This window comes from Marmota flaviventris, chromosome 3 (assembly GCF_047511675.1).
Source record: "Marmota flaviventris isolate mMarFla1 chromosome 3, mMarFla1.hap1, whole genome shotgun sequence".
Lineage (NCBI taxonomy): Eukaryota > Metazoa > Chordata > Mammalia > Rodentia > Sciuridae > Marmota > Marmota flaviventris.
The window spans coordinates 157465775-157489425 of NC_092500.1; the positions used below are offsets into that span (position 1 = coordinate 157465775).

A 23651-nucleotide genomic window follows, 5' to 3' on the forward strand; every position below is an offset into this window, starting at 1 on the left:
ATACAAAAAAGACAGCTTACTTCAAATAATGGAACATTTTATCAAAGACTTAGTGATTCTAGAAGGGCACAGTTTGCAATGTCTAATAAATATTAGCTATTGACTTTGTTATGCTGGGAGACAGAGAAAACTAATTAATAATACTGTAGCTATTAAGTAAATTAGCACTCCACTGCCCTGAGAAAACAGACTGAAGTATGATTTTGATGGCTCCTAGAATTACCAAATGATGAAAGTAAACTTTAACACAGAAATTATGGTCTGCTCACTTGAAGTCATACTTTGGTGATAAATGAATTGCTTTTTGTCATTTTTTGACATGGTAACACTTTTGGAAGTGGCTGTTTTGCAAGTAAATATAGATGGAACCATATGTAGTTTGAAAACTTGTGAAACTGTTTTGAGTGACATGTGAGTATATTTCTAATGAAGAATTTTTTTTCAAGACTGGGAGGTTTTTAAAAACCTTAATACAATCTGGAAGAAATACTCAATTTTATTTTTATCAGAGGCAAAATGATAAGAAAAATGAATTATTTTGGAAAACATACACAGAATTTAGAATGACATAGCTAATTAAATGAATAGATTAACAAGTTTTTTACTGCCCTCTGCTGTTCTAAAAGAAATAGAGCAAAAATGACTATAAAAACTGACAAGGTTGAACAAATTGGTTGGGGAAAAAAGAATTGCCTGCCTCCCATTATACCAGTTTTCAACCACTAATTGTGAGGCTTACTTCATGCTTAGGAGCAATTTATTGTAAAACTAAGAAACCGACACTAGGAAAGTGCAGATTAGCAGAAATAGGGTGAAAGGTATAAAGTTTGCGATTCATGACATACAGAGAATAAGGAAATACCATCATTTCAATTTTTAGCCAGTGATATCTACTTTACTATTTTTTCAAAGTAAATTCTTTTAAATTTGCTTTTTTATACATACATAATTTAGGTGAGGCATTAATCATCAATAAAAGCAAAACTTGCAAACTAAATGAATGAATGTTTATTTGCATACCATAATCCTGACTTGAAATGCTGCTTGCATTTTGACATGTGAAAATCAGAAATGAGAAATAACAAATATAACAGGTAACACTAATATAGCAGTTACTGGGTATATGGCACTCTTTTTCACATTTTTTTTTTAATTCAACCACCATAAAATAGAATGAGGTCATAACTATTGGAATGGCCTCTTTGCAGATGAAGAAACTGAGTCACAGAGAGCTAAAGAAACTTGACTAAAGTGACTTTGCTGGTATAAGTAGCCATAACCAGAAGCCTTGTCATATGACTCCAGGGCCCTGCTCTTTAACATTTTGCACCGGAGAAGGTATAAACTCTGCAATTAAAGAGGTGGGATTTATATAAATTGCAATGGGTATGGTGGTGTGAGATGAAAGTGACCAGGGTACACACATGTCATTCTACCTTTTGCTGCACCCATGCTTCAGTAGCCAGAGCCCGTGCATGAAGAACTGACCCGTGGTGCTCCAGTGCCTATCTTTTCCAAGTATGTGCTGACTTCCTCCAGGCCTTGGCCTGCATTATCTCTTTGGAGCTCATCTCATGGTTGACCTCTGCACACTTTTGCCTTTTATCTCTGTACCTCCGGTCGACTGCTAACTTTAGCTACACTTTTGGTCATCTTCAGTGACTCATTTTCAAATATACACACTCTTCATGACATTTGGGATAAGTCAGTTTCACACTAAAATTTTCCCTGGCTGCTACTAATTTCAGAATCCGATAGAGCAACCTACTTGTGTTCCTTTTATCATGTATGAGTCCTTTACCATTTCCCTGAGTCAAGGGCCCAGATGGTCTGTGACAACAGAAATCTCCTGCCAGGGGCACCTAGTCCTACCAGTATCTGCAATTTGGGACACTTTGCCTTGCAGATACTTAATAAATTAACTCTACCTCTGTGACCAAAGGGCTAACCACTCAGGAAGTCTTTCCTCCTCCTATATTAAAGGAAACCCCAACATCAATAAAATCATTAGATTTTCATAATAAAAACTTCTTACCTGACTCGAGGAGTTGGGTTTCCAGTGACTCTGCATTCCAAATAAACTCTACTTCCTTCTGCCACTTCTTGGCTCCTCAGCTTTTGGATGAACCGGGGCGCAGTGGGGAAGGCGAGTGCCTTTTGGGGCTGTGGGTGAGAGATGGTGCTGGACGGCAGGTCCAGGTCCTGGTCTGCCTGGTGGCCATGGCTGGCCTCCGGGAACTTGACCACCTCCTGTTGGTCTTCGGTGGGGCTCTGGCTGGCTGAGGCGCTCATCAGCGCCGATGGCTGATTTTTAGGAGACAGGTACCCACTGTCTGGCGAGGAGGACTCCCCGTTGGGGCTTCTGTTCTTTGGCTTTGCCGCTTCTCTAAATATGGATGTCAGCTCTTCTATGAAGTTAGCCGCCTTGTCGCACAGCTGGCTCTGGGGCCCAGCCTTACTTTGATGTGCAGGTTTGGGCTTTGCAGTTGTGCTGGGGGCCTTCGCACCTCGCTTCTCGGCCTTTCTGAGGCTCCGGATATAGCTGGGGCTGGCAAGCAGGGGTGACATGGTGGGCTTCCTCCTGCAAGCAGGTGAAGTGACAGTCTCAGTTCGTTCTTCTGCCAGGGGCTGGACGGGTGTTGATCTGTTTTCCTGAGCTTTTCCCGAGGAGATCTGCTCCCCCGATTTGGTCTCCTTGTGGGGAGGATTTTCACAGAGGCTTACAGGAGAGGTGTTGAAAATTCTCGAGATCTCCTTTTCTGAGTCGAAATCTTCTATCTCAGAGTCAGCTATGGCTCTCCGGGCCAGGTCAAGGCTCTTGTTAATCTCTTCCTGGCTGAGAAAAGCAGATAGCCCCGGGGAGAAGTCAGCATTCTTGCTTTCTTCCTGCATGTCTGATAAAGAATCATAGAAAGAGTCGTGGGAGGAAGTCTCTGACATATTGGAGCAGCCTTCATACACCCTTTGTGTCCAAGAGGGAGGCCAGAGGCACAGGGAACCTGTTTTCTTCCTGTGTTCTGAAAGACAACAGGATTATCCTTAGTACGAAGTGTTCAGTACTGGTTAGTACTTGTTTTTCTATTTATTTTTTCCATAATGCTACTAATCTGCAAATTGAAACGACAAAGTGAACGGATATATCAGCTTTCCCAATTCCATGAGTTGGAAGGAAGATCATGCATACCCGTATTTATAATTTATGATTTTAATTTAACATATGCTCTATGACTGAGTATCAAGTGTCTCACTGACCCTACTGAATAATCCAAGAGAATGATACCTGCTATGGATCTATCCGCATGGCAGGGCATTCTGTATTTCTCATAGAGCCCCCTTCACACCCGCCTACCCCGCTAAAGCTCCCATATCATTAATGTTATGCAAGGTTGATGTTATGCATGTTATGCTTGTTGATATTTTTAGTAAGACTGCACATCTGACTCTGAAACACAAAATATATTCTAATGATTCCAATTTTCATTTGCTCTTGGATTTCAGTGAAATATTCCATACTTTATGTCCCGTTCTTTCCTCCTGTCTGTCCAGTCATGCTCTTTCCCAGTCACTCATTTATTATGACCCCAGGAGACATTAATAATCACTTAGGAAGTTTCAGGTGCTGGAGGGACAGCTTTGTTCCGCACCAGGGGCTTGTAAACTTTCTTTTAAGGCCAGACAGTAAGTATATTTTTTTGCTTTATGGCTATCCAGTCTCTGTTATAATTACTCCACTTGCTATGGTGGCATGAAATCAGCGATGACTATGTGCCAATGAAACTTTCTTTATGGACACTGATGTTTGAATTTTATATTGTTTTTAAAAGTAAAAAAGAATAGACTTTTTTATTTATTTTACAACAATTTGCAAAATGCAAAAGACATTCTTGGTTTTCAGGCTGTACAAAAACAGGCAGTAGAATGGTTTTTACCCAGGGGTTGGGATTTGCTGTCTCTTCATCTAGAATGATGACACAGTCCTTATGTTCAAGGAGTTAAAAGTTATGTGGGGTGGTAATGTGAGATGAGTAGAACATTGAATAAATTATACAGAATAGTATAAAGTATAAAGGGGCCTCTTTGATAGGGCCTCCCCCTAAAGTGAAAGAATCCAGAGCCATGAGAGCCTAATCTAATTTTGAAGGACATGTGAAAGAACTATATGCTTTGCATAGAATATTGATATGGGAATATCATCAGAGCTAAATAAAAGTTATTTAATTATCTGTAAATAATTGGGCATCAATTTAAATTCTACTGTTATTTTGAATTAAATATTGTGAGGCAGTGACTTTCTTGTTAGTATAAGTGCTGTTTTTTTTCTATATATTGTCCATAGGCTAACGGGGAGAAAGATCTAGAAAATCTCAAATGATCTTCCCCTCACGACTGAGTCCAGATCACTAAAGGGAACTCTGAGGACATGAGGAGCTTGACTTTATAAGGTGTCAGTCATTGTGAGTGAACCCAGTAGGATATTCCCCAGAAGTTGTGTCTTAAGAGGGCTCTGACTTGAGCTGCTCGTGTAGAAGTGGCTTCTCATGTAGAAGTCTCTGATCTCAAAGGATACTCTGCAGGAGTTGAGGAGGGTTCCAGAAATCTGTCTCCAGAATTTACCCACCACATAGGGCGCTGTGACTCACAGACTGTTAATTCAACAGAAGTCATTTGGTAAAACACCCTAAAGCTCAGTATTAACCTACTGTATCTTCTTTAGTTGAGCATTGGACTGTGGTCTAGATGTCTTTCTGAATTCCAAATTCTCCACATGCTAGTCCTACTCTACCCACCAAACCGTATGTCCCACAGTTCTTCAAGGAAATTCTATAAATCCATTGGAATGATCTTGTCCCTCTCATCCCCCATTATTAACTCAAACATTACTCTTATTCTTTGTCTTGTCTGTGCTCCAGGATGGAACATTCTAACTGCTCTTTGATTATTCAAATATAGTTCATTTTTGGAGAAAGGTTGTATTCAGTACATCTTGAATACTTGAATATGTTTTGTTCATGAGAAACAGGCAGTTAAAGTATAATTTTGAAAAGGAAAATCATGAAAAACATAAACAAGTACATAAACAAGTATAAGATAAATAAGCATTCAAGATTTTACTTAATTAACTAATGATGAAACCAGTTAAGAAGCTACAACCATTTCAAAGAAGGCTCTGAAGAACAGACATAAAAGTAGGCAACGAGGAATGGATTTGCTAGTAATTTTGTAACTGGTTAATATCTACCAAGCAATACAATGTAATGTTTAGAATCATTTATACTAGGAAATAAAATAATTGGTATACCTGTGAACACGTATGATTTGTACTGTTATTGGATATCTACAATTTATAGAGTTGTCAAATTGCCTAGTTAAGAACAATGAAAGGCACAGACCCTACAGAGTCAGATGACCCTGGAAGATCAACCACAGCCCATCTAGTGTTTCAAGGACAATTCAGTATTATTTTGTCTATTTTGAAGTCATTTATAGACTGGTCCTGAGAAGGACGTTTGGGCTTTCAATACAGAGTTCCTAAGCTCAGTGAGCAGACATGGTGGATAATACTAGTAGAAGCCAAGGATCAGAATCAATGCTTATAACATGTGAGGAGAAGCAGGATTAGGCAACATGAACCCCCAAGTGGCATGAAAATGGGAAGGGAGAGACCCTTGGGCTGAATGCGTGTTTGTATACTGAAGGCAAAGCCAACTGTATTTTCATTTCTTGCAAAATTTATTGTTTGGAAGAGAAGTCACTGTTCTTTTTTGCTTGTTTTGGCCCGAGAAAATTTCAGTTTTTGTATTGAGCTCAGTGATGAAAGAGATTGGCTAACATTTTGTGTCCACCACTCCTAAAGTAAGCTGAGCTGAAAATTCAAGTGGACCATTCGAACAAAATCATTGATTCTTTAAATGACTAACTGGCAACATCAACTGAGATAGATGTACGCTATACAGAAAAATCACCCATTTAAAATGTATTGTGAATATATGTTACATGCCCAGTAGTATGCTAGGGATGGGGATAGAACTCTGAAAAGGACCAAGTTTTTGCCCTCATGGAACTTAGCCTATAAGGGATACAATTAAGTCATACATGCATATGATTCAATGTGACAAATGCTGTGATGAGAGAGAAAGGATGTGCTGTGAGAGCCCCTGGAAGAGACAGAAGGGTGAGCATCAGGCAGAGTTTTATGGGGGAAATAAGTCTGACAGAATGATACTTGGCAATTGACTGAATGCAGAGATGATACAGAGACAGGATTATAGGTTTCTGACTTAACAAGAAGATGAACTGTGCTATTACCTCACATGCTGAAAGAGGAGGAACAGGTTTTAAGGAGAAAAAAAAGAAAGCTTAATTTTGATTTGTGCCTTTTGCATTTGAAGGAGCTCTGGTGTTGATTTCCAGGAGGCAATGTGAGAGACTGCTCCAGAGTACAGGAGATGGAGAGCAGAGCTGGGCTGGGAATTACTGGCCTGTGGGTGGCTTCTTAAACCACAGGGAGTAAGGAAAAGAATCGTCCAGAGCTCTGGAGGAAAACCAGGAGAGTGGGTGTCATGGAAATTGGCAAAGAAAATGTCTCATGGAGGAGGGAGTGTCCCTTTGACTCCAGCAACTGGGAACACTTAGCACCACTGGCAACAGCAGTTTTGGTGTGTGCCTCAGAGATATAAAGCAGACTGCTACGAAAAGACAGTGTAGATTGCAAGTCCAGTTGACTGTGGTGAGGTCTGAAGAAAGGAGAGACATAAGGGAGTAGTAGAGCAAAAGGGTGGAATCTAGCCAAGTTTTTTACTGTTTTTTTTCAGGATGGGGCACAGGAAGGTGCTTCAGTGCTAATGGAATTAAAGAGATAAAAGCTGAAAATACAAGTAAAAAAGTGGGGAGGTAAACGTCCCACTGGGGTTCAATCCCTGGTACAAAAACAGAAAAATCAGGGACGACTTGTAGCCCAAGTCCCACCCCAAGACCTGAGAGTAACTGGGATATTATAACACAAATGGGCTAGGGTGGGCTGTTCTTCCATTGTCAAAGAAGAGAAGTAATAAAGAGTGCGTGAGTGTGTGTGTGTGTGTGTGTGTGTGTGTGTGTGTGTGTGAGAGAGAGAGAGAGAGAGAGAGAGAGAAAGAGAGAGAGAGAATGATGTCCAGATAAAATTTATTTTTGAAAGAAAGGAGCGCTCTTGTCTTGAAATGGCTTTGCTTTTGGTAACTTGAGGGCAGGAGACAATTGAAGTACTTATTGTAGGGAAAGGGAGAAAGCTCTCTGAGGAGGATGTATGGGCAGAGGTGAGGACTTAGTTGAAGTTAATGTCATGTACTCATAGTGTCATTAATGTGTGTGATTGTGCAGTTCTCACCAGAGAGCTCAGCTGTCCAGGTGAAGGTGTGCAGGTAGATGATCCAGGTTTTGACAGGCGGAAAGACAGAGGGGAAGTGGGTAATGGTGCTGAGAATTTGGCAGGGAGAGGCAGGCTCTGAAATCTATGCTGGACTGCAATTCTTAAAGCCCCAGTGGAAACAAAGGACAGGTGTGGTGAGAACAGCTGAGTGAGAAATCCAAAGAGATGTGTTCAGATGGGGAAATATCTGAATCAAATATTTTAGAGGTAGAGCTTCCTGATTTCTGACTTCAGTTTTAAAAGGTAAAATTTATTTCTCTTTTAAATTTAAAATGTTAAATAAAGTTTTCAGCTCTGCAAATATTTCACTGAAATTGACAGGTGCACTGAAATAGGCTGGATGTCATCATCTAGAGCTTATAGTAATTATTATATTAATTAATTACATTAATAAAATAATTATATTCTTATTAGAATTATAAAATTACATAGTACAAAATTATATTACATACTACATTTATTTTTTGTTTTTCTTCAACTATTTTATTGATAGATTCCCAACATGAGCACAGATGTGAAAGGATTTGACAAGTAGCTTGACCACAAAGAGGTCACGGATCTTGTTCTGCTATCTAGATGAACGCTTCCATGATCCTGCTGAGTCTTCTGACCTCAGATACTATGTTTTTCTTTTTTCCTTTATATATGACAGCAGAATGCATAACAATTCATATTACACATATACAGCACAAATTTTTCATATCTCTGGTTGTATACAAAGTATATTCACACCAATTTGTGTCTTCATACATGTACTCTTGATAATGATGTTCATCACATTCCACCATCACTTCTAATTAGTTAGCATATTCTAATTAGTTATATGTGACAGTAGAATGCATTTGACACATCATATATAAGTGGAGCAAAACTTCTCACTCTTCTAGTTGTACTCTATATAGAATCATACTAATCGTGAAATCGTATATGCACAAAGGGTAATAATGTCTGATCCATTCTACTATCATTTGTAACCCCCATCCCCTTCCCTCCCTTCCCTCCCCTCTGTCTAATCCAAAGTACCTCTATTCTTCCCTAGCCCCCACCCCCTCCATTTAAATTTTTACAGGAGTTCCACATCTGGAACAATGGGATAAAATGGATTTAAGGTATATTTACCATTAGAATAATCTATGTTTAAGGAATATGCTTTGATATTTGATAAGCATATGTATTGTGAAATTATCATCACAATCCCACTAATTAGCATTTTCTTAACCACAAATAATTACATTTTCTTTTTTCTTCTCTTTGGTGAGAACACTTAAGATCTACCCTCCTGACTAGAGGTTGAAAATGACCTTGTGATTGACCATTTTTGTGGACCAAGGTCAGATTTGAGAAGTTGTACTAGAGACTTTATGGCCCACAAAGCCTAAAATATTTATCTGGACTTTTACAGAAAAAATTTGCAGGTCCCTTCTGTAGAACATTAGCTACTTAATAAATTCATATAACATACATAAAAACTAATAATGGTGACAATGATCTTGGTAATTATATTGGCTAACCATGGGCTGCTTAGCAGGAGGTAGGTATTGTGCCAAGAGCTATTATGCAGACTATTTCATTTAAAATCCTCATAACGGATACCAAATCAGAAAGAAGGAAACTGAGGCAGAACATCTGAGTTGGAAAGCTGAGATCCAAGTCCAGGCAGTACTCCAAAGCACATGAGCTTAACCATGAACTTTAATACCATTACGTTATTTTTTTTTTCACAACCACGTATCTTATGTAATTAATCTGATGAAACTGGGAATCGAAAATGAAAGTTTCAATATTAATTGAATTGTATTTTAGTACAGATTCAACTTAATATGCTAGATTTTAAAGTGTCATGAACACCTCTATATGAGGAAGCTTAAAGCAAACGTTGAGTGATGGAAAAATGTCCAATTCTTACTTTTAAACAGGGAGTGTTTGCTGGAGGCATGTTATCTCACCTGCTTATTAATTTAAATTTTGGTTTAAAGAGGCGCCATCTGACAGGATCCAGTTGTCGGGATTAGGTGTAGCTTAAAAACTGCTTGCACAGTGAAAAAGAAAATAATAGGCTTTTGGCATATCTGGTTCAGATCCCATTTGCAATGCAGTTATTGCTGCTGAGGCACGCACATGGTCTAGGGAAAATGATCCTCCAAGGTGGATGGATCAGGGAGGTTTCCAGGTGGCCCAAGTTCACTGGAAAATTAGGCTTCAGAGATTTTCATGTCAGTCAACACCCCCAAATTAAAAGGTCATAATCAAAAGGAATGAAATACAACTGCAGACATCTCCATGATTTCCCTGAGATTTCATGTTTTATGTTGAACAGTGCACTTGGTAATTCAATGCTGGTGTGACAGATGTCAAAAATAAAGTAGAATAAAGAGACACATTTATAATGCTTTTAATGAGTAGGGAGGAAGTGAGGTGAGTGCTGCAAAGGGTGGTGTTTCTACTTTAGTAAGGAGCATTGGAAGATTTTGAAATTTTGAGGAATAAAGGGGTTTTCTATAACTTTTGATCTTTCCTGCCCTCTACCTTTACTCTTTTTCTTTCAAGGAATTTGAATTGCCCTTTTCTTTTTCTCTTATTTAGTTCATCATCTCCATCATGAATAGTTCAGTATAATTATCCCCTCCCCTAATATCCATAAATAATGACTGTTCTCTAATTCCCTCCATAGGTTCTTCCCCATGGAAGAAATGGCTCTTCTCTAGTCCTGTCCATTATTATAGTCACAATCCCTTCTTCCACTTCCCTAGCATGGTAATGTGAACAGGAAATCGATGGATCAACTCTTTATTTGTGCAAGGGAAGCTCCAAGAAACACAAGATGAAATAGGCATAATTTCTTGCCTTCAATGATTTTACAATCCAGTAGAAGGGGATCAGTCAAAAGGGAAGAATCACCACAAGGAGGAAGATGATAATTGCTATTAAAGTACTTCAGATGAATTGCAGTTGAGGCATCACAAATGGTAAGAGAGATTATATTCACAAATTTGGTCATGTCATTCCTTTTCTTTTCTTTTCACTGGTACCCACTGGCCCATAAAGGAAGTTCCAAAACATGATACACAGGGTAAAAATGCCTGTGAACCATCCACTCTGATGGTTCATCTGTCCCATCTGCCTTCATTGAACACAAGCAATGGTCAGCCCTTGTTGGCCTACTCTGGATTCCACGAACATTCCATGTTCTTTCATGTCCTCATGACTTTTCACATGCTGTTCCTTTTGCTAAAATACCCTTCCCTTCTTTTTCTGTTTTTCAAACTACAATTCATACTTGAAAACTTTCTTAAATTCTACTTCTTTTTGGTGCTGTCTAGGATTTTCTAGTCAATATAATTTGCTCCTATTCTGGGCATGATACTTTTCATAGTATTTTGTCATTGCATTCATCTTACTAAATTATAAATACTTGCTTAGAGAACCATTGTTCACTGGGCTGTGAACACTATCAAAGCAGAGCTGTGACTATATGGTTAATGCTTACCACAGTGTCTGGATCATGGCAAATGGCAGAAACCAAGAAATATATGGTATTTGCAACATGGTTCAAACCCTGGATGGGATTTGGGAGGTAGGGAGTCATACAAGCGAAGGCATGAGATGCTAAATGTTTCATCCTCTCTCCTCATTCCCAGCCACTCAAGCCCCTCTGCAGTATTTTTCATGGACATGTTCTCTTTGGTTCTGCTCTTTAACCTGCATTTTAAAAAATTTACTTTTTAAACAATGCATAGAAACATAAAAATGGTGCTTATTAATGTTCCATATGTGTACACATTGGGTGGTGTTTAAATCAGGTTAAACATGTTTATTTCCTCATACATTTATCATTTATTTATGGTGAAAACTTTCCCTATTTCAGTACTGGATAGCACTCAGGTTCAGATGAGCCAGGAGTGTTCTGTGGATGTGTTGTCACTCTTTCAGTACTAGAGGGCAATCCAATCCTTGGTTATATTCAAATACACTTGTTGGTATGTTGTTCATAAAGAAACAGGGGAGTATCTAGAAAGATAGTCTATCCTCACAAGCCTCTCCCTTGGGAAAAAGTAAGCCTGAATGCCTTGTCTATAGTCACTGGCCTGTGGGCAGACACTGAAGGAATTTTCCTGGCTCTGAACACAGTCACCCATGTCAACTCCATGATCCTATGTCATACCTGTGGCCACCAGTGCCACTAAGTTGTTTCATACCCCGAGCTCACAGACCACCAATATCAGCATAAGAGTGAGGTAGGATCAAAGTTCACATGGCTATGGGCTATCTATTGCCCAGGGAACTCATCATCCATGACTGCTACTACCAGCCACAGGTGATGCTATCTGGAATGGAGGTTCAATAAACCAGGGCTACGTGTCTTCTCCTGGTACTGGGGCTGTTCCAGTAGCTGTGTTTATCGGTAGCCCTGGCGATAGGGGTTATTAAGGATCTTCCCGTGTTAGGTTTCACCAGCCTAGCACTAAGTTTCTAGGGAAAAGTCTTTTGCTTATTACCCTGTCTTATGTTATACTGGATAAACAAAACTTAGCTAAGAAAAATAGATGATTCTGATAAATAAAATCAGTGATGAAAAGGGAGAAATGGCAACTGACACCACAAAAATGCAAGAGATCATTGGAGAGTATTGTGAGCAACTATATGCCAACAAACTTGATAATTTAGAAGAAAAGGAAAATTCTTATACACATATACCTTACCAAGACTGAATCATGAAAAAATACAAAACCCAAACAGACCAATGAAAGTAATGAGATTCAATTAGTTCTAAAATGCCTTCTATCAAAGAAAAGGTCAAGGCCAGATGGCTTCACTGGCTACCAAACATCTAAAGAACTAACACCAATTTTCCTTGATTTACTAGTGGATAAAGGAAATGTGATAAGTGTACACAGTGGCGTTTTACTCGGTCATAAAGAACAGAGAATTATGACATTTGCAGGAAAGTGAATGGAACTGAAGAGCATTATGCCAGGTGAAATAAGCCAGATTCAGATGGTCAAGGGTCACAGAAGATGAGGATTTAGAAAAGGGAAGAAGGGAGGGAAAGGGTTAGTTACAAGGTTATGAATCAGACCAAATTATGCTATGTGCAGGTATGACTATATCACAAGGAAGCCTAATGTTATGTATAATTATAATTCCCCAATTTCTTTAAAGAAGAAGAAACATGCTTGTCTATAAAGGCCAGTTGCAATAAGCCAACAGCTAACATTATGCTGAGTGGAGAAAAGGTGAAATCTTTTTCTCTAAAGTTTGCATCAAAACAAGGATGCCCACTTTGACTACTTACACAGCATAGTGCTAGAAGTCCTAGCCAGAGTAATCAAATAAGAGAAAGAACTAAAGGGCATATACAAATTGGAAAAAAGTGATACTATCTTATATATTGAAAACCCTAAAAACTCTACCAAAAAACTATTAAAACTAATAAATGAATTCAGCAAAGTTGCAGGATACAAAATCAACATAAAAAAACCAGTAGTGTTGCTGTATGTCAATAGTGAATTATCTGAAATAGAAATAAAGGAAGTGATCCCATTGACAATGGCTACAAAAATTAAAATAATGAAATAAATACCTGGGGATAAACTTAACCAAAGAGTTAAAAAAATCCCTATAATGAAAATTACAAAACATTAATGAAATTGAAGAGGACACGCTCACAAAAAATACAAAGTTCTGTGCTGGAGTTTGTGCCCCGCCACTTAGTAGGTATAGTCCTGACCCCAGTCTGCCTCCAAAATTGGAGGTGGGATGGTGCAGAACATTAGATACTTAACCTAACACATGTTCAGGGGTTCTCTGTCCCAAGTATTAGCCTGCTGGTAGGGGTCTAGCACTGGGGTTCACTATCACAGCACTGGCACTGGATTTCAAGTCAGAGGCCTGGTCTTAATTCTTTCTGCCTCTCCTGAGAAGGAAGCATTTCTCGCCATGTTGGGCTGCTTAGAGTTGGGAGTGGGAGTGATGAAAGCAACTCTTTTTTCCTGTCTTCTTCAATGTGTCTCTTAGTTTTGTTTTACTAAAAACAGGTCCTGTGATCTCTCACCTCATTTCCTTGGCTCTTGTGAATGTAATTAGGCGTGTGGATAGTTCAGCATGTCTGTGGGGAGGTGACGGCTGGTCAATCTTAGCTGCTATTTTGCTCCAGCCAGGTTTGGATGCCCGCCCTGAATTTATATTGCTCTTATCAATAGTTACTCACTCCCTAGGCTGTTTTCCAGTAAGAACTTGATAAAGTAGTAGATGCTATATGTTAATGGACATACATATAACATGAAGCAGTTACTTATAAAATACACATTACATGCTCATCTTACTATAAAACAGTCATAGATCAGACACTCTATTGATATTTTTTCTATAAAGACATTAATTTTTTTGTGTTTCTTATTACCATCCAAGAAAGTTTCTCATGAAGAAATGCAGAACCAGAAAAACAGTTATTCTGTTTTCCAGAATTCTACTACACATTGAGTATCCCTAATCCCCAAATCCCAAATCCAAAATGATCTAAACCCTGTAAATTTTTAACTGCAGATAATGACATACGTAGAAAATTCCACACCACGTAACTTTTGTATTCTGCACAACATTTTAAAAATAATTATTAAAAAATAAAAATATTATTTAAAATATAATAAAATTATCTTCAGGCTATGTATATAAGGTATATATAAAACATATATAAATTTTCAAAATCCCAAACATTTATTGTCCCAAGCATTTCAGATAACAGATCCTCAACCAGTATTAAGCAAGGAGAATTCTGTAAACTTTGCACGTTCTTTGACATGGATGCTAGCAAATTCAGGGTTAAATTTTAAACCACAGAAATAGTAATGTTTTAGCTAAAAAATGATTTTTTTTTGCTTCCTTTTTCTATTATGTTAGCATCTAATTATTGAGTGCCTACTATGTGTTGAACTCCTCTCTTATAGGCTGAGAACAGAGCTGTAAATGGATTCTTTGCCCTACGAAGCTAACATTCCTTTTTTTGGTGGTGGTGGTGCTAGGGATAGAAACCAGAGCCTCACACATGATAAGCATGTGCTCTGCCTCTGAGCCTAACCCCTACCCCTAGAGCTAACATTCTAGTAGGATAAAAGACTTAAGTAGTAAGTTGAGAAAAAAAATTTTACCATCTACTTAAAGTGGTCTTGCCGTATCTTGACTGGTTCTGAGCATCTGTACTATGCTTTAGTTACATACAGGCTCAAAATGTCTTTGAAAAGATGTTAAAGTACAAATAACACAAGCTAATAAAATAAAATGCACGATTACACATTAACCTCAGGGTTTGCACACCATGGCTGTTTTGGAAGGCACACCCTTGGAGGGGAGGGGAGAGTCAGTCACAGCAGAAGGCACGCCCAGGTTAATGGTGCTTTAGTTTCCCTCAAGTGTACCAGGAGCAGCTGCTGTGTCACCTTATGGTGATCTGTAGACACACTCTCCCAGGTGGATCTTGACATTTATGTCAAACTCTTAATCTTCAGCAAATATTTGGTGGAGCAAAAGTTTGGGCGGGCTGGCAAATACCAGGAGGCGTTATAGATTGCCATTCACCTCCCACTGTCGATAGGCAGCTTATCAGCATCTTGGCTGATTCTAAGCAGATATTATTTTCAAATGTGAACTTCCTTGGTCACATATTTTGTTAACTCCCTGTGCATGTTCCATTCTTTCTTAAGGAAATTTTTGGGCACTTAATTCATAGATTATTTCTCATTGAAATTGTAGACTTCACGATTTCTCCCGAAGTTCCTATCATCTGATTCTACAGGACTCATGTTATACTATAAAATGAGGAACATGTAAATACATTTTTAGTGTTTTGTTTTAGTGTGTGTGTGTGTGATGCTGATGATGGAACCCGAGCTTTGTGCATGCTAGGCAAGCTCTCTGCCACTGAGCTATATTCCCAGCTCTCATTGAAGATTTCATATTTGGGATGTTGATCACACATTCTGATATAATTAATTTTATCATCCTAAATTGTCATGGCATTACTGTCCCCGTATTTGGGAAAACACTTATGTTTGAACTCATGAATATGTTACCTACATATAAATATAAATGTATATGAGTCATATACATTTATGGCTATACAAATGACAGAAAAGAGACACTTAAAAATTATGAATAACCTTTGCTTTTAAAGTTGCTGACTTTGGGAGATCAGTTATCTGAAAATCAAAGTTATGATATTTGGGAAGGTTCTCTATGTTGTTAGCCAAAAAAATACTTGTGGGATGTCTACTTGCAAGATCCTCTTGAGGCAAGGCACTGTTGATTGTTGAAATGAGAAAGAGTTCCTTGACTTGGAGGAACTTGGAGAGACAAGGGATATGAACAAGAAACAACAGAGCCTCGCAGAAGAATGAATTCTGTTACAAGCAACAAAATCTAGGGTTCTACAGGGAATGATAGCATATACCTGTAATCCCAGCAACTGAGGAGGCTGAGGCAGGAGGATCACAATTTCACAGGCAGCCTCAGCAACTTAGTGAGGTCCTAAATAACTTAGTGAGACCCTATCTTGAAATAAAAATAAAAAGGGCTGGGGATTTAGCCATGTAGCTCAGTGGTACAGAGACCCTGTGTTTAATCCCCAGTACCAAAAACAAAACAAAACACACTAGGCTTCCTGAGGACATATTACTCCAAGGCTTTTGAGCTCTGTGCTTTCACATTGTGAATCATATGATTCACAGAACAATTGATGGAGTAGATATTATTTCTTGATCATTTCTATTTCTCAAACTGCAGCAAAAAAAATAGTTTGAACATTTGGCTAAAATTAAACCATCAGGAGTGACAGATGCATAAATGAAACTTGTGTTTAACTGCTAAAGTTCTCTTTACCCATGGGGGATATTATGGGAAATTAAGAATTTAGATAAGGGCATAAATTTTGCAGTCTGTTTGTGTGGAATATTTTTAGAGATGTTGAAAGAGCTAGTACAGTTTTTAAAGAAAGATGTTTGATGTTAGAAAAGAGCTGACAGACACTTAGGCTCTGTCAATATCATACACCCATTTGACAGGTGTGATGGAGAGTTGAGGCAGGGTGTAATCATTTCAGTAATCATCTCAAGATGCACATACAAGTGGGAATAAACATATAGAGATGGTAGGAAGAGCATGACCCTGAGCAATGAGCCCTAACTACCTCTGTGGTAGGGTTTAGACAAGGGTGGAGTTGAGAGGTGAGATATTCAGGAGAGTCTTTTGTTGCATATTTCATAATCTTTTTTTTAAAAAAAGCATTAACATTAGGAATAACTTTAAGTAGAGCAATTTCATTTACTCATTTTCCTATTTAAACGATGACAAAAAAGGAATGAAAATTATTGATTCAAAGATTTGATACTATAAATATTTTTAAATTAAAGTAACTAGGAAAACTAAAATGGGAAAAACTTTAAAGCTTATTTTTCTTGTTTTGGAAACCAGGTAGCTCCTGGACTACATCTGTTTCTTGCTGTTCCTTCTGTCCCTTGCTCCCTTTCTCCTTCTTTGCCATGACATTCTTTTCCCCGGAAAGGGCCCTTGGGGCAAAAGTCAAGATGAAAAATTTATAAAATCTTATGTTTGATGCAAAAAAAATGTACAGTATTACAATCTATTTCTTAATAAGTACACAGGATTCTTTTCCTTTCCAATAGGCAAATTATCATTATAGAAAGATATGTCATATTTATCCAACCGTTTTGAATGCCCCTCTAAACAGAATATTTTATCCCAATTTTGGGGATGTGAACTAATAGCTCATTTAATGCTATAACAGTCATAAAATGTATTTTACAGGGAATATCTGGAGTTATTCCTGGTATCCTCTTCAGTTTATCATCTTTAACCATCACGTTGAATCTGTTGCAATATCTAGACTTTACATCCAATTCATCCATTTCTCATGTAAATTCAAACTCTACCCAATTGATCTCTTTATTCTCCGATGTGATGATTTATCAGTTATAAGTTATAGTCAGAGCTGCTTTGCTCAATATTTGCTCTCTGTGCTGGGATTGAATCAGGACACAGCCATTTACTCTAGATGGTCTGAATTTCCAACTGGAACTCTGGAGTCACCGTAACCTTTGATAACCTCCTCAGTCATACCATTAAAGAGGCAGAGACACTTATCTTGGCCTGCAGATTCCAGTTGGTGTCTCTTAAAGTGTCAGGTTGATTTGTGAATCTGAATAATGTGCCTCTGTACAGTCTTTTTTTTTTTTTTAAAAAAAAAGGTAAAGAAATCATTGTCCAGTATAATCTAGGTCCTCATTCTGTTGTGAAGTTTGTGAGAAGGTCAGATTTAAATTCAGTTTCAGCAATAAAAGAGAGTGGTCTGGACAGGGAACTGATATAGAGCTCTGAGATACAGACCCTAATTCCCCTAAGATGCCAGAATGAGAGAGAACTAATTTGAATTCTAAGAATGTGTAATCATGTATTTACAGAGCAGATATTGGCTAGATAATTCTGTAGGCCTTGTCTACTATTCGCAATAGTATGTCAAAAAGACTTATTTTTAAAAATCTCAATAATCAAGGTGAGTATTCAGGTTCTTGTTTCCTTGGGAAAAAATTGGAAGTTATTTCTATCATGTAAAAAGAAATTTAATTTCCATATACACAGGACTGACTTTATTTTTAATAGTTTTCTGTCAGAGAAATTGGCTTTATATTTGTCCACAGCGTTCATACTTGAAGGCAATTAGTATTTTTAGAAAATGCTAAAAGGTAATATGAGACTGAAATCATTCTGAATCAACTTCATATATTGGGTTCAAGACAGTTTCATGTGTAGTTTAAGACAACAGGATATGAAGTTATGTTGTGATATTTAAATTTAACCGGACTCCACACACTGCCCTGTAATTTCTCTTACTAAGCTTCATCTTCTAAAAATTAGGTATGCAAATTTTATGCATAAGTATAATTTAACATAATTGCTGTTACTAAGTCTACTGATTTAATTATATCTAAGGAGTTATTTACAAAATCCTTTGAAAGGGGAACTAACAATTTGGATTGTTACTAAAAATCTCAAGTCTATCATTAAAACCCATCAGTTTTTAACTCAACTGTGGATGAGCATCTAGATAACTAAATTTTTATTTTCTGTGAAGCATAACACATTCACAATCTTGTTTGGCTCTATAACCACATTTCATCCTTTTGGAATCTATAGCACCAATTTAGCATGCTTAAGCGTATGATAGAGAAGGTAGTTTCTCTGACGGCATGGGCAGAGATAAAGCTGGCAGGAAAATCTTATGTATTATCTGTTTGTGGAAAGACTACAAAATTTGCATTAATTTTCCTCTCCAGGAAAGAGAAAAATCAGGCATCTTTTAAATGATATAACCTCAAGCAAACTACTGTTATTTTCAAACTTTTTCTTAAAAAGTCCTCAAAATATTGCCCTCCCAGTTAGTAATATTAAGATATACCTTATAGATCTTTTCAATGCTTGGTCAGTTTGAAGTCTCCAGAAAGGTGGGTTATTTCAGATAAGCATTTCTTCTTTCCTGGGAGAGCGGAGGTTGGCTTTGCCTGTCCATTAGAGACTGCTTGGTCCGTGGTCACTTTCAGACAACTGTGGCCTTACACTACTCTCATCTGTCCTCTTACTCCACTCGGCTATATTTGGTAACTGAACTCATGTTTCAGCAGAGTGCCACAATCAGGAATTCTAGCAGTGGGCTGGGAAACAGCCCCAGGTCTGAGGGTTCTTAGAAATTAAAGCCACTTACTATAAAAGGAACTATTTTTATGCATCTAGTAAGCATAAAATGTTTCTTTATACTCTAAAAGATTCCTTTCAACATACTCTTAATCAATTACTAGTATGAGATTCCAAATAGAAAAAAAAAAAAAAAACGACACTCTTAAGGAAGACTTATTATAATCTGCTCTGTGCATTTAGCTTTTAGTCATGTCGTAAATTATCCTAAAATAGTAAATGTAATAACTATTTAAAATTTTAACCACCTGTCAGATTGAATGGAGAGTCCGACTGCTTTCTTACTTCATATTTTTAATTAAAAATTGTCCCATGATTGGTGTGTTTTAAAGACATAGTCCAAAATAGGGTGAAATGGGCACAGACATACAGGGACTGAATCTTACCTATGTTGCAATGAACCCACTTACATTTATAAAAAATATTTCTCAATCATTCTATCACTTATTCTGTAGCATCTCATTGTAACATGGTCTAATATTTAGACCTTGAAAATATGAGTAGAAGTAATAAGAACAGAAAGCTTTTCTGATCCAAGGTCAGGTATCAGAACCCAAACTAAGGGGACTAAAGTAGTCACACAAAAGTTCATAGTTAAGTTCCTGAGTTTCCCTTGGTCTTAATAATATAATCACATTTGATCCAGTTTCATATCTGAAGAAATTCTTTCCTGATAGTGGAAAATTTATGAAGTTCTGCTCCTGTACTTACTTTTCTTTATTGACAAAACTTATCCTTTAAAAATGGTTCTTCTTGAAACAGGATACTCTGCTGGGCCATTTCATCAGTCACATTAGTCATTTAGAAATTTATTATGATAGGGGAAAGAAACCCTCTGGTTGATTTGCGTTATCCATTTGTGCTGTTATAATGAAATACCCTGACTTCTCACAATTCTGGAAGCTGGGAAGTCCAAGATCAAGATTTATTGTCTGGTGACGGTCCCACCTCCACTTCCAAGATGGCTCCCTAGATGCTGTGTCTTCTGAAGATGAGGAGCACTGTGTCCTTACACGGTGGAAAATAGAAGGGTAAGGGCAGTTGAACTCTTTCCATCAAGTCCTTTAATAAGGGCAGCTAGCTCGCAGAATTCATGAATCACCTCCCAAAGGCCATTCCATGTTGAATTGGGGAATAAATTTCAACATAATGTTTTGAGGGGACAAAGCATTCAAACCATAGCATTCATTAAAGAAGGGTTTTTTGCTTTTTACCCCATAAGATAGTAATAAAAGCCACTGAAATGATAGAAATTAGAAGGGAAGACAGTATAAGATGCCAGAAATTAAAAAAAATTGCTGGAAAATGATAAATATGAGTCAAACTAAATCACAAACTTAAAAGCCTGCAGAAGAGGATGCTGATAGGAAGTGATTCACCCCACAGAATTTCACAAAGGTTTAGGAATTGGAGGCACCAGACTCCTCCTTGGAAATGAACTTTAATTGGCAACCCTGAGTATAGCAATAAGTGACTGAGGCAGGAACTGAGAAAGAATCCCCAGGGAGCAGTAGGACCTGACTTTGCCATTTCTCCCTCATGCAGGCAGGAGACTACTCCTTGCTATGTCTGAAGAAGATGGGAAACTTAAAACACCAGGCTACCCTCCCTGAGATGCAAAGCACAGAAGATGGAGGCACTTGAAGAAATTTGGAGGCTGGAGTTAGGATTGGTGATCGGAACAGAGGCTTCAACTGTTATCTGGTGCTTTATTTCTTCAAAGAAAAAAGGCATATGGGAATGAGGAAAAATGGTAACATTTGATCCACATGGTATTATTGTGGGTGCTCATTATATATAAATTATATATGTAATTACATTAATATTTTTACTTTTTGGATTTGAGGAACACCATAATAAAAAAATTAAACAAAAACCTCAGTGTATTGTAAGGGATACTGAATGTGGAAGAGATTATGGAATCAAAATGTTGTGACCTCTTTATAACCTGGTTATGGAAAGAATTATTGAGATTAAACAAATGGTTAAAATGGCACAAATACAATGACTTTATTATTAAATTAATTATTATTAATTTAAAAATGAATGTTATCCATGCTATATTCCTCAGTCTTCATCTCAAAGTATTAAAATATTTTTTTTAATAGTAAATTGTGTTGGGCAGACACTACTAGCTTTTTTCTCTCCTTCTAGATCGGAATGTTCCAAGGTATAACTTTTGCTAATCTCAGGTTAATTTGTAACCCCACCCACTGTGTGTGCCGAAGGCATGCACACTGTGTTAATGTCCTACTAAGATATTACCATGGTAAAATTTTTTGCAGTTTCTAGAAATGGAAGAGATAGGCATGCAATTAATAAATGTTCATCAAAGACAATGGAAAATAATCACAAGTTATTGAGCAATTAGGGATTCTTTTTTGTTGCAGTGGGCATTCATAATCAGATGAAAACATGTTTCCATGCCTCTTTGCAGGAAGTATAGCCAAGTTTTCTTATGTTTAGACTCCCTTGTTTCAGGAGGAAATTCAAACTTTTTGAAATGGAAATAAAAAAGTTAAGTATTACCGATGTAAAAGTTTTCCAAATGACATTTACTTGCATGTATGATGAAGACAACCCTGCTAGATTATCAGTAGGGAGCTGGCCTGGTGCTCGTAGGGGAAGATGTTGGTCACAGCCTGAGAGAGAGCTGGAGTCTCAGTGCCTGCACAAACAGAGGGTTGTGGGTTCTGTGACTGGCAAGAACTCTCACATAGAAGGAACAAATGCCAGGGCATAGTTAGTCTGGCATAGGCACCTGGGCATCATGGCCTCAGAAGCTGTAGTGAAACAGGAGGCTATCTCTATGTTCTTGCAGACTCTGGGAGCTGGAACAGAGTCCAATGCTGATCAGGTGGCCTATTGACCAGAGGAGGCCTCTCTCACATTTCCCTAATTGCTTGTTCCCTAAATCCTGGTATAATACCAGGGAATTGATAAAGCCAAAGCTATAATAAGTAAAAAGAAGGACTGCAGTTATAGCTCAGTGGTACAGCACTTGCCTAGCATGAGTGAGGTACTGGGTTTGATAACTCAACACCACATAAAAATAAATAAATAAAATAAAGATATAAAAATGCAATAACATAGCTTTAAAAAATGTTAAAAAGAAGTAAATAGATAAAAAGAGGAAATATATATATTTTACATATATGGCTTGTGGTTCCAAAGTTAGATTTCATTTTAATAAAAACAAATAATTTTCTTGTACCTTGTGAAGAAGGCAGCAAAACAGTCTTGTTTTACAAAAATATAAGAATCTGGGCAACTTAATTTCTTTTCCTTAGAAAATTTATACCAGTAGTTTGACCAAAACTCTTAAGATAGTGTAACAAGGTTCAATTGATATTAAGGCTAGGATTAATGCATGGACAGTAATTGAGCCTCTCCTGTCTTTTCATATATACATCAGAGTCAATTTCTATGTGCATTGAGGTGGGAAAGTGGGCTAAAAGATCCCTTAATTGGGTTCCAATACGATTTTTTTTTTTAAGAAAAATTCCTTCCCTTTTTAAGTGCTTGAATTTGTGTCAACCGTCTTCCATCCTTTTTTTTTTCAATTAGGACTTTGGATCTAGTTGGGTTCTCGAGTCTCTTCTTTATTCCAAGTCTTGCCACTATCTTGGGTGACTTTAGCACCTATTTGTCAATTTAGTTCATACCCTCGAATATTAGTTCTTGATCTGCATATTCTAGTGATCTTCATCTCCATTCTTCTTCTTGTTTTATTTTATTTTTTTTAGTTTTACATAACACAATACTTTTGTTTATTTATTTATGTGGTGCTGAGGATCGAACCCAGTGCCTCACACATGTGAGGCAAGCATTCTACCGCTGAGCCACAACCCCAGCCCCATTCTTCTTCTTTTTTAAAAAAATTATATATACATATATGTGTGTGTACGTATATATATATATATATATATATATATATATATATATACACACACACACACACACTATATTTGTTGTAGTTGGACACAATACCTTTATCGCATGTGCAAAGCAAGTGCTCTACCACTGAGCCACAGCCCCAGCCCCATCTCCATTCTTCTTACAGAAGATGCAAACAGATTTGCTCTTCCTCCAAATTGGGTATTAGTTACTGTTATAGTTTGGATGTGAGGTGTACCCCAAAAGCTCACTTGTAAAACAATGCAAAAAGGGTCAGAGGAGAAATGATTGGGTTCTGAGAGTCTTAAACAGTGAATTAATCCCCCTGATGGGATTAACTGAATGGTCACTGAAGTGGTGGGGTGTGGCTGAAGGAGATGGGAATTGCAGGCGTGGCTTTGGGGTATATATTTGTATCTGGCAAGTAGAGGCCCCTCTCTGCTTCCCTCTGCCAAGCTCTTCTGCCATGATGTCCTGCCTTGCCTTGAGCTTCAAGGAATGGAGCTGGCCTTCTAGAAACTAAGACCTTTGAAACTGTGAGCCCTCAAATAAAACTTTTCCTCCTCTAAAGTTGTTCTGGTTGGGTCCTTTT

At 37.7% G+C, this 23651-nt stretch overlaps 1 protein-coding gene and 1 long non-coding RNA gene across 3 annotated transcripts in view; one reads left to right on the plus strand and one right to left on the minus strand.

The window, feature by feature from the left end:
- Positions 1-2940, minus strand: part of Palld (palladin, cytoskeletal associated protein) — a 359420-nt gene extending 356480 nt beyond the window's left edge. For both annotated transcript variants that reach the window (XM_027927229.3, XM_027927228.3), the window contains exon 1: positions 2036-2940. In XM_027927229.3, the coding sequence (XP_027783030.2) occupies positions 2036-2940 (905 nt within the window). The remainder of the gene's footprint in view (positions 1-2035) is intronic.
- The window catches only part of LOC139705267 (uncharacterized), a 360401-nt gene that overhangs the window by 304438 nt on the left and 32312 nt on the right, over positions 1-23651 (plus strand). The gene's annotated exons all lie outside the window — the stretch shown is intronic.